At 42.3% G+C, this 12,081-nt stretch overlaps 1 protein-coding gene across 1 annotated transcript; it reads right to left on the reverse strand.

The window, feature by feature from the left end:
- Nucleotides 1-738: 738 nt before the first annotated feature.
- On the reverse strand, nucleotides 739-11,910 carry ctdspl2b (CTD (carboxy-terminal domain, RNA polymerase II, polypeptide A) small phosphatase like 2b). Its single transcript, XM_035151685.2, has 13 exons — nucleotides 11,680-11,910; nucleotides 8,393-8,583; nucleotides 7,163-7,292; nucleotides 6,908-7,060; nucleotides 6,329-6,577; nucleotides 6,065-6,161; nucleotides 5,683-5,794; nucleotides 5,504-5,590; nucleotides 5,172-5,234; nucleotides 4,998-5,077; nucleotides 4,658-4,784; nucleotides 3,933-4,028; nucleotides 739-3,787 (listed from the first exon to the last, which is right to left on the reverse strand). Exons 2-13 carry the CDS (start codon nucleotides 8,558-8,560, stop codon nucleotides 3,722-3,724), a joined length of 1,428 nt encoding a protein of 475 aa, XP_035007576.1. The 5' UTR covers nucleotides 8,561-8,583; nucleotides 11,680-11,910; the 3' UTR covers nucleotides 739-3,721.
- Nucleotides 11,911-12,081: the final 171 nt, after the last annotated feature.

The following is a 12,081-nucleotide window of genomic DNA, read 5'->3' on the forward strand; positions in this document are numbered from 1 at the left end:
GGGTGGACTCGTTTGAATTAATAAATAAAAGATACGGCCTGAACATCATAGTTCTACTTCTAATGTTAGTGTAATGGATAAAGTGCATGTGCCTACTTTAAGTAAAGGATTGGGAAATGGATTGAAGTGCTTCAACCATAAACATTTAAAGCAACACTTTGCAACTTGTTTACTTTAAAATACCTCACAATCTTTTTGATGTTTCACTGACTTGGAAAGGAAGAATGGAGCCTTGTTCTTTCCCACCCCCCCACCCTGGCTGTCTGTTCTCGCTCTGTGTAACTTTGGTGAGTGGGTACGATCTCCTGTGAGAAGTGAGGAACTGACTTGACACTCGCAGCTTAATTTATCAGATCCAGTCATTTCAAGAGAACTGTAGATCAGTTAAAAATATTTAGAGTTGATTTAAAACAATGTTGATATCAAACATTCACTGTGAACAGAGTTTGGTGGATTTGATGCAGCAGTAGCGCTTCAGGAAGCTGGGCCTCATGGGTAATATCCACCATTCCGTTGTTTCAGTCCAGTGAATGGGACCACGCCCACAAACACATTGATTCAAACAACTTAATCGTTTGGATATAAGTAATCACCACATGTGGCTGCAGAGGGCGCTGTTGTTCAGTTAAAGTTAGTGTTGTTTAAGTGTGACGTCACTTCTTACCCTCTTTTCTCCCCTCGACTGTTCCACATCTTCACCATCACAGTGGAGAAATAAAAACAAGGGCATGCAAGAGGTTTTTAACTTTAAAACTTTGTTTCAGAAATTCAATGTAACTGTATATACACTTTACAATAGCATATAGCCTGACGGCTAACAAAGATGTCTTAAAATAGTTTTCAAATACATCTTCAGCACAAATAGCAGTTCTTGCAAGTAAAATGGCTTGACAGATATTGAAAAAAAAAATCATTAACACAATTGCTTTTTTCTTTCTGCAGAAAAAGTGCCATGATTAAAATTTAATTCAGGACTTCCCCACAAAGCAAGCTGTATTCTCTACATGCTAAGTTTAACAGTTCAGTGACATAGCGCTAAACTAAACATACAGATATTTGTAAGAAAAAAAAACACTCCATCTGATGTAAAGTTAAATCTTCATTAATACATTTAAAAAGTAGATATGACATGCCTTTTGAAATAAAAAATACAAAAGTTTTTCCTTACTTTAAGGATTTTTTTTAAAACATGAAGCTGCATGTATTGTACAACACTCATTGTACAATAGACTGGTAATGCACATTAAAAATGGATTAAAAGTATCAAAGCCTCCCACCGATCGTCTGGGAACAAGCCATGACAGATAGTTGCACTATCGCCGCACACTGAGGAGACGAGCCCACCCGGGCTACATCGCACACTCCAGGTGAAGCTTGCACACTAAAGGATGGTTGCCCGGAGGGGGGGCTGCAGGGATAGGGGGGAGGGGGGGCTACCATAGTAGGACCTCAATGCAACACTGTCCGTGCCTTCTCTTCAACATCTGAGCTTACATCCCCTTCTCACGTATTTGTTCTATTAGACGAGGAGCGGACTCGACATGGAATTCAGAAAGACACTTGAACACTTCGCCCCATGTACAATTTACATTCATAGTCTGGACATGTGTACTCATAACATCATGGCAGAGTAAACACCATTTTGCCCCCTAACAAATTTTACTTGAACACAAGCTAATTCTTCTAATTCCTGGAGAGCTACCAACTTCTGGTGAGAAAAAGGCAGAGACAGGGAGGAAACATCTCTCTGAACAGAATCTGTGTTGAGTGAGCAAGGGGGGGGGGCACAGCAGGAGCCTCCCGGAGGATGTGCTCACGGGGTCGGGACAGGGGAAGGGTTAAAACTCTGGAATTACAGTACACAACACATTCTGCACACTAAAAAAATAACAGAGGGAAGGGGTCTCCAGGTTTCAGTATCTGCAGAGCTCTGATGTCTGATTGTCTCTTTCCATCTAAGAATTTTCAGGGGTGGGAGAACTTCTACTGGGGATGGCGGGGGTGTTGTATGGCACTGTACAGGCAACCTACAAATCCAAACAAGAACTGTAAAGAGTTCAACAATGCATGCCTAATTGTCACAGAGATTCAAGTGGACCTTTTGAAGGACAGAAGACAGCCTTTTTTTAAATGACGCGTGTTTAACCTGTCCGTCGCTCTGTCTTCAGCTCATGGGTTTAGGCTCGCGAGGTTGCCGCGACAACATCAGCTACGTGTCCGTCACTCTTATTCAATAAATTAAGTTGAAACAACAGTGGAGTAAAAATGTCAGTTTGGCTTGTGTCCAGGCTGAAGTCAGGAAGAAACACATTCATATAGTTACCATTCTTTAACGTAATGCTTTAAACTGTGCTAAACAAAAGAAAAACAAAAGAAAAGGTTAAAAAGTACAAAGTAAAACTTATGAAACAGACGAGTAGTGGGGCAGTCAGTGAAGCCGACAGTTCAAACAGTATGTTGCTGGTGCCAGAGATGGCTGGAACATGGTCTGGCCATAGATTTCTACCAGGGGTAGACTTCAGGACACACTGGCAGAGATGTGCTACATTAGTCATTATGCTACCGACATAGCCATCGAATTACACGTCACAAAGAAACCGAAAACTCTGATTCATCCAGAATACTTGATTAGGAGTAAAAAAGACAACACTGATTATAGACAAATGACAAATCAAATACTATGATTAAAGAAAAGGTTGATGTTGACACATCACTGTGAAGATGAATGCCCTCAGACCTTTACAATATGTAGATTTACAGGTAACAAGATTCTTAATCCTAACATTTAATTAGGGAGCCAAGTTGTATCCACAGTGAAGCCAACACACGGATTCAAACCTTTATCTGTTAGAAAGAGAACAAACTAATCTTAAAGTCCGGATTCATTTCATCTGACTATGCAGTGGACCTTTTAATATGCGGCCATGTTCTCCTCATAGGAAAAAAGGCTTACAATAAAACTTACATGACCCCTTTTAAAATACCATATCTTACAAACAGAAGTAAAACATTTTGAAATGTTCCTTTTTTTTAAAAAAACAATGAAACACCAGTTTTACCAGAAAAAACTGCAACCAACAATAGAAACTTGACTCAGCTACAGAGGAATGCATATGGTTTTAAAAGGCTACAGATTGTAGGTTTGCCAAACACCGAATCAGTGAGTGTGTGTGTGTGGCTAGGAGTAAACATACACACATGCGCAGATTGATTTACAGGCCCGTCATTCCCACTGAAAATTGTCTGTAGCCACAGAGTGTCGTTATTCATCAGTGTCAACAGCGTGAGCACCAGGAGTTGATTTGGGTTCAGGGACTCGGTCAGTGTGGAGTTCCTCTTTGCCAGGTGGCATTTTCATATCCACCACACCAGCACCAAGACTTCAGAATTTAGTGTGGAGACAACATCTGGCTCCACAGCTGGAGAGTCAGTCAAAAAGAGGAGTCTATCTGGGCTTGTTCATTGTGTCGATTCATCTATACACTTAGAGATTTAGAAAATGTCTCATCAGATCCTTAAAAACGTTTTCCTTTTCAAAGTTTTTTTTAAGCAATGATGCGTTTAAAAACAAACAAACCAAAAAAGGGGGAAAAGGCTAACTTTTTTTTTTTTTTTATCAGTAATGGCAATGTTGTAGTTTGTAATCCAAACGGGGGCTTTTTACACACATGTGGTTTCGAGTCTTTTCACGTTGTCCCGTTCTGAGAGTCTGTGGTCGGGTTCAGTCTGGGGGCAAAAGGTCGTGAAGCCGGAACCGCTCCCGAACGTGCGGCCGCACATCCTCATCCTGACAAGTTCAGCGGGACGGAGGAACACGACAGGAGGAGAATAAAAAAACAATTCGATTAGATTTACTGAAATGGTAAAACATGAGTCTGATGTAGCTGGTGTTACAGGTCGTACATGTATAAATGAAGAGTGAGACATCTTACCATCTCAACCAACTTCTCCAGGAAGGGCACCAGCTTCAGCAGCTCATTGTCATTCTTGTCCATGAACCAGCTCTCTATGGGAATCCCATTGGACAACTGAGGACAAGGGGAAATGTCATGACCATCACATGAGAAACCAAGGGGGGGTTGTTGTCTGTTAGTTAGCAGGATTACAAAACTACTGGATGGATTAGAATGAAACCTGGTGGAAGAGTGCAGGATAGGTCAGAGAAGAAATGATTACATTTTGGTGCAGATTCTAAAACAGGGGGATGATCAAGGATTGTTTTTTTTAAAAAACTGGCTCTCTAGGGTGATTCTAGTTTTCTATTTTAACTGACTTCAAAGTGCTTTCCCAGTGTGATTATAAAACTGAAACCAAAAATCTATAAAATAGTTTCCATCAGTGATTGACTGGAAAGCCGCTTCAAAAGAAGAACACCTCCCCACTACACATTTATAAAACATAGTATTAGTTTTTAAGGAAACCAAGCTGAGAGATTGCAACATATCTAATGACACAAGGTGTTTAAAGAGTTATCTGGTGAAGAAACTGGTGTTAAAATGAAATGTGTCAGTATCTGTCTGATTCAGCTCAGTGGGCTACATCAATTAATCAATGTTTGTTTTGTGGTAATTAATCAGAAGCACGTAACAGTCAGTGGAACAAGAAAAAATGTTCTTAAAACAAAACCCCCAGTGTCGTGTTTTGTCTGGGTGGTCACCTGATATGCGAAGGCTTGTGGTGAATTGTCGATGATGATGGTCTTTGACAGGTCTCTGCCTAAGATGTTGAGGTCCTTGATGTAGTTTCCCTGGACACAGACACAATGCTCGCGAAACAACCGGTGTCTACAGTTTCAGTCGGGAATGAAAGGAAAGAGGGACGAGAAGAAGAAAAATTAATCAGGGACAAGGTCAGCGTGATCAATAATTCAGAAAAACCACAACACTGACACCTCAACAGTGACGCATACCAACGCCGCGGCTGTTTCCTGAGCTCTTTGTCTTTTCATTCAGCTTTGTTGTGTTTTTATAAAAAGATGAACTGAAAACACATCATACCTCACGAGCTGCTTTTTAGGATCCAAGATGTTGAGCAGTTTGTCTGCATACACCTTTTTAGAGGCTGTAAAAAGGATGATCTACAAAAGAGGGAAGAGAATAAAGGTCAATTTATCTAATCTGGTGTGATTCAATACATTTTTAATAAACAGAGGAAGCCAGGTATTTATTTACCTCGTAGATTTGAGACATGCGTTCCAGAAACTCTCTGAAGAACGGCCTCAGTCGCACATACACCTGCACATGAAAACAGACGACAGGTTAGCAAATATTTAAGATCAACGTGTGACAAGTGTAGGACATGAGAGACAAGATGAAAATTGAAGGCTATGACCTCTGCATCTTATTAAACCAGCCTTTGTTGTGGCGTCTTTGTTTATTGGAAATACAACCTTGTCTATTTTTGGAAGCACACCTTCCTTGACATGATGCCTTTAACAATAATGACTTTAGCCCCCTCTAGTGGTATCATACTATAGGAAACCTTCGTGTGAGGCAGCACTTACCTGGTAAATGACATCCTGAAAGAGAACAGGGAAGGTAAGTGCTGCGTCCTCCAGTTCGTTTAGACTGCAGTGAACCAACGTCTCATCCTGCAGAACAAAACAGAAAATAACGCATTTTAACAATGAGAATAATAATAACAACAACGTATAAATCATTTATTTCGTAAACATTAACTGACCAGGTCTAGGACCAGCGAGAATTCAGGCGTGCTGCGCGTCTTCAGTGGTAAGGCTGGCTTACGGGTGAGCTGCTCTTCTGTCAGTGCAGGGACGTGTTTGATGAAGAAATACCTAAAAAAACATCACACAATTTGAGGCAATTAAAAACCACAATATTGTAAATTAAGCAGATATTATTAATTTTATTAGCTTGGATTTCGAGTACCAAGAAATACAGATACTTCTGTTACATTTACTTGTTGTACACTGTGTACACAGTAGGGGTGTAACGATTCTGAAAATAATGATTGTTGCTCTTTTGACTTAAAATGAGTGCAGGTGTTTTAAGTGGGGTCTAGTTATAGGACTAATCACTATATGGCACTGCAGTGAGAAACTCACGGGTCAAAGACCTCCCAGTCTTCCTCATAGGACGCCTCTGGAGGTACTGCAGTCGGAGGAGAGACCACATACGCCATTTCTGGAGTGGCGCCTGGAGCTTGGACCACAACAAGAAAAAAAACGTTAGTACAAAGAGATTGAGAAAAAGGAACAACGTAGTGAGACACACCAGAGCCTGCAGTTATAGCTTACGTCATTATTACCTCAACATGAATCAAAACTCTTAATATTTCAGAGCCACCTGGTTTGAGCTGTGGTATCTACCTGTAAGAGGTGGAAGGTCAGCATTAGCATCAAGCTCCCCCTCCCCTGCTGTGGGTGGAGCCTCTGGGATGTGGGGGGGCCGCAGAGGTGGCAGCTGTGATACACTAGAGTAGAAGTTAGTGGGGGCACACAGTTCCTGTGTGGATGTGGCCGTGCTGGTGGGCATCTCTACAGCTTGCTCTATGTCCAGCTGCTTGACGATCTCCTCGGCCTCCAGTGCCTGGTCTGGAGAGTCTGAGCCAGAAGAGGCTGAAACACAAATACGACGAGGAGACGTTTGAGCAACACAGCACGTAATAAACAGATCAGTCTAAATGTGATCAAGCAGTAAAAAACATTCTATGGCAGAATAAACATTATGGTTACAGTCTCAGCTTTACAAAATCTGGAGAACAGCATAATGGCACATTGCTTCACATTCACATAAAAAATTATTCATATTGAACTTGTAACTTTATTTGGTGATCAAGATAGTAAAAGACAGCTCTTAACGAGAAAGAAACATACTACTGGGGCTTTATATGTACTACAGTCTTTTAAATATGGTCTGATAAACAGGCTACCTGGGGGTTTACTTACCATTTTTAGCTGGTGAGAAGAAGTTGAAAACAGGGGAGAAGATGGTCCCAAGGAGGGTGGTTCTCTGAGGACTGGTGGGCAGCTCCACAGCCGTCGTCGTCTCCTCCAGACTGCCGTTAGGCTTCTCCTTACTCCTGTCATGATTGGTTGCCTCTGCCATGAAGAAGTGAGAGTTAACAGAGACAATTGGAAAATAAAGACAACTAATTGCCAGGTAATCCCAGAGTACTTTTTTTATTTTTGAGTGCTACTTACGCCCATTGATGGAGCCTCTCCTGCCGATAGTCCTGCGAGGGGAGTCGGTGTTCGGGGTCGTAGAGGTGATCAGGTTGTTGTCCACATCACAGTGGAGGCGTGTCTTCTTAGCTGGGCTTTCCTGCTCCACCTACGAGAAAAGAAATTACATTAAACAGTGATTAGTTGTATTTAATCAAAAAAATACATTGTGATGATTTCAAGCTGTTCCAAATAAAAACAAATGTAAGAAAAGTAGTGCACACAAATCTTAATATCAATAGAGAATCCACCAGTGGCTGGTTGGAAGCTTATGTTCCCTGATACGAGGCCTGTGTCATGATGATGATCAAATCTTTGGCTACAAAGAAGAACATGGGGATAAACAACACAGAACACTGTTGCACCTTGGTACATAGTGTTATTTTTCATTAAATAAATAATCCAAAAGGGAAAAACTGTTGACTGTTGATACTATTTAGCTTTTTATGTATTTTAAAGTGGGGTTTTTTGTGTTCACATCATAGCACTACAATTCACCAGACATTACAAGCCACAACATTGATATGGTGCAGTTGGACACAGTGTGAGTTTAATACACTCATCTTGCAAGGTACGTAACACAATGAATTTTCACCACTGTTATCAGTCTACATGGGCCTTGAGATATCAGCGGTTAAAAAAGGTAGAAGGCTGGTGAAAAAGTAAAGGTTTTTTTTCACTTGTAAGAGTTGACCAATAGAGGCAGTAACAACAACGATAGTCCTACAGGTCTTGAATAAAGACTTAATGAGGAAATGCAGGAAAACCATGAAATAACAAAATTGTGTTAAACATCAGAAATCCTCTGTGTCTTTCCAGAGGAAAAGCTCCTTTCAGCTGAGTTGACTTTTCCACTTGTTACTACCTCCTGTCCCTGCACACCAACTCCGTGAGCCAGAAGCTAAAATTAGACCCAAGTCCGAGTTCTCAGACAAGCTGCTGCATTCCTCCAGACATTTCTTGGGAAACACGACACTCCATGCACCAAGAAACACTGTATTTAACTCAAGAGACCTGGAGAGTGCATGCTATACCATTAGAAGAACAGTGCCAGAAAGTTTACCACTGTTAAACTAAACACTTGTACAGGAGAGGAACAAGTTCTTCAGGTACAACACTCCAGAGCCTCCAGAGGGGGCATCATACTCATTTCCGCATTGAACTTAATTAAAAAGTGAGGCCGCTTGACATGATCGTTGAGGTAGTTACCTTAACAGCATTTCCTCTGATGAACTTTTTGATGGTTGAGAACAAGCCCCGCCCTCCACTAGTAGGAGTGTCCTCTTCTACTTCTGAGTGCCTCCGCTTGGTCCTGGACAGGCGGCTCGCCACGCTGGGGTTCGGTTGCTGAGACGCCTTACGCATTCTCAGCCTCATTGTTTTAGCAGTCACATGAAAGGCTGTTTCGGAAAACCCCACATCAGGGAAGACGGCACATACAGGAAGAGAGAGAGAGAGCAAATTAACACAACTGTGCAGAGTGAAGGAAACAAATTGAAGTAAACACTCAATTGCTCAAGTGGAAAAACAGGTTGTTCGAACAATCGCGACTGTGTTAAAAATGGATAAGTCTGTGGGAGTGTATCTGTTTGTACTGGAGTAATACTGGTGAGTTTTCTGTAGACATCTGGATGCATTCAAGATCCCATTTCACTTACATCACAGCGGATCACAGCAGCCACAGCTGGCTTTACTTCCATCGGTACAATATAAAAAAAAAAGAAAAGAACACTACCTCGGACCTTACTTTACACACACATTATACAAGCACTCCTTACTACTCGCTTTGTGCATGCAAGATCAATGTTTAAGTCAAAGTACAGAAGCCAAAATAATTATAACTACTGATAAAGCTGTAAAATGTGGCTCATTTGAACCCAAAGTAATCTGTAAGAAATACACTCCTTATTCTGCAGAGTGGAGGGATTTAATTGGTCAGCATTGTCCTCAAGTAAGTACAGGGAAAACTAAAAACTATTCACAGGCAACTCAAATTGTCAGTGAAGCATGCCAGCCCCTCGCACTTATGTAACAGCAGCTGGCTGAAAATGTGTCCGGACATATCCACAACCTGTCAGGAGCCCTACACACGCACAATAGCACCATCTGAATATATCCTGTACGTCCCATGTACTGAAAATGTCCTTTGCTACATCTGCTTTACATTTCCAGGGGGCGGATCCACGAACACACCAGAGGTGCGAGTACTGTTGCTCAATCTCAGACACACACACAAAAAAAATACAAACATGCCAAATTAATGGTAACATTAAAGAAACAGGCAGTAAAAGTGGATCAAGCCCAGAAAGTTGTGACTGAATATCAAAACTCAGCCAGAACATTTATGAGAGTAGATTTGATCATACAGCTCTTGCAATATGTAAGTTTTCAAGACCTTCTGAGATCATTCTATTTTTGAGAGATTAAAGAGGTGATAAATCCAGGCAGTAGAACAGATCCACCTGGAGATGCCGTGAGTTAGCAACTTTCTAAAGTGTTAAGATTAATAGACAAACTTTCAGTGCCTTTATGAGAAGCAATCGCTCATGTCCGTCATCTTCAGTGCGTCAAGTTGTGAAGAACATTATAAAACAGCCAAGAAGAGGCTGATCTCTGGTAGACATTTTAACTGTTGTGGTTAGAATTGCATAACTTTATTTTTTCTTCCCTTGCAATGAGAGTAAAAACGTTAAATATGCTGCAGTTAAAGTACTTCGAATTAGCAGTCCATAATACTTCTGCAGTTCAGTGTTGTACTAATCACAATACTCCTGTACAGGCTGGAAAGTTGTGATACTTTGAGACTTACAACTAATTCTCTTCATTCTTCCCTTTGGACCATGACATACAGGAAAATAACAGTGTTTTAATAATTCACAAGTCTGACGGTGAATGGTCAAAGTAGAAGGGATACTTTACAAACAATATGTAAACATTAGTAAGCTTGTGGATGTCAGAGATGCGAACTCAACTGCATGGACATTTTAAACTTTAAGTACAGTGTTGCTGAATAAAGACCCCACAGGTCACACAGTGTGCACAGAACATCTGGGTTTCACTGATGGATCTTTATTAAAAATCTACATCAAGTGCCTGTTTGACTCAGTCACCGTTGCGATCGACCCTGGTCCGTGTTCTGCATGATAACACGGCCGCTGCCAAACATCACCCACGAACCGAGGATCGTGCTCACTGCCTGGTATGAGCGAGTGAGCGGGAAATAAGAACATGCCACAGAGACTGTATGAGGCAGCTAGCAAGACGCAGAGGAGAAACCAGCGAGGCCCTTCACACAGCGGCACGTCCGCTCCGCAACAACCACCACGATGATCGGGTTCACTTCAGACGTGGCCAACGCGTAAATCGTAATATTAGAAAGCACACGTGTAAACACAGGACATGTCTGGATCAGTTGCTCAAATCAAACCCATGATCAACGTTGCACGCAATAATCAAGGCTACCAAGCGTTGCGGCTAATCGAGCGGCTAACACGGTGATGCTAGCGCTTCCTAAATGAACTACAAGGGGTCGCGTGTAGCGAGTCGAGGGTTCAGAAAGTGAGAAAACAGTAGTTTCGCTTTCAACACCGTCCCGTTCGTCAAGTGTCACTCTGAGGCGTCGGCTTTGTTGTTAAATCGCCACAACCAGGCGCTCGGCTAGCGTTAGCATTTCGACGAGGCGAGCCCGAACATGCTAACGTGTCGCTAGCGAACCAGTGCGACATCGCGAGTTGAGGGGGGGAAATAAGATTAAAAACAATTGGTTCCGTTAAGGGACATCACTGGTGTGAAGCAGGTCACTGCCCGGTTTCATGTGTGCGTCTCTGTGAATCATGTTCAATTTCGTATTTGTGGTGTTTTGACAACGGAACTCCTCAGATGTCGTTAATCAAAACAGCTAACAGACACAGTAACGTTTTAAAATGTCACATCGGTCTGAACAGCGTTAACCTGAACCAACTAATATAAATAGGTTTGATTTCATTCAATGGTTTCAGTGTTTGAACGTGAACAACTCGGCACCAACTGGGAAGATGATAAATGGAGGGGACGGCGTTAGCTTACTAATGTAGAGCTAGCAAACTTCAGTTAAGGAATGCCAGTTTAAACGCCGCTAGCCTCAGTGGGTAGCTACAGGAGTTAGCATGTCGTTAGCTCGCGTTAACTGTTGATTTAAGAGGGAAAATGAACAGACGCGCTTCGTCTAAGTTACAGCGTAGTGACAACGAGCAACATGAAAATAAAATTAACCGATACATCGTGTCGACCAGTAATTAGCCAGGCTCCGGGGGTAGGCCGTGTTTTAGCGGTGCGAACTTAGCTTAGCACGGCTAACTTAGCGTGAACCCAACCTAGCCTCCTGGTAAAACAGCTTCGGGCTAACAGATGTGCACAAGCGAGAGGAGGAAAATATTTATCCTGTCGTTAGCCAACATTACATAAACCGCAAGCCGAGGGAGACCAATGCACGACCAAGGTTAACGTGCGCGACTTACTTTACGGTGCTCCGCGGTGTCCGGGGGTAGCGACTCAGCGCCGATCGACCATCACAACTGCGGCTGTGGTTGTTTTCGTGATCCGATCCGACTTTTTCGGTGTATCTGCTCAAGGGCCGTCTCCGAAATGACACACCGTTGTGTTACCAGGCGCCATTTCCCGCCTCTGCTCCGTCTCTCAGAGGCAGATACCCGTATGGGACACAGACACACCCCCTTACCTCTCAAAAACACCAGTCTGCATCGAGAGGACGAGCGCTCGTCTTTTCTTCTCCCGGGGCTGATTGATCCGTGTGCTGCTTCTTTTGTAAACAAACAGTGCATGACCTCTTCTTCAACGAGATAACAATCGATCGGGCATTTATAAGATCTGAGCTGCTAATACTCAACAGATTCCTCATT

Source organism: Hippoglossus stenolepis, chromosome 1, assembly GCF_022539355.2.
Source record: "Hippoglossus stenolepis isolate QCI-W04-F060 chromosome 1, HSTE1.2, whole genome shotgun sequence".
Lineage (NCBI taxonomy): Eukaryota > Metazoa > Chordata > Actinopteri > Pleuronectiformes > Pleuronectidae > Hippoglossus > Hippoglossus stenolepis.

What these genes read in the sequence shown, in the direction of transcription:
- ctdspl2b (XM_035151685.2), bottom strand. Translation starts at nt 8,560, where the DNA reads ATGAGGCTGAGAATGCGTAAGGCGTCTCAGCAACCGAACCCCAGCGTG. An exon ending in GACTGGGAGGTCTTTGACCC is followed by an intron (nt 5,795 to 6,064) that starts GTGAGTTTCTCA and finishes ATGTTTTTTTAG; the next exon opens with GTATTTCTTCATCAAACACG. An exon ending in CACAAGCCTTCGCATATCAG is followed by an intron (nt 4,029 to 4,657) that starts GTGACCACCCAG and finishes CCTTGTCCTCAG; the next exon opens with TTGTCCAATGGGATTCCCAT.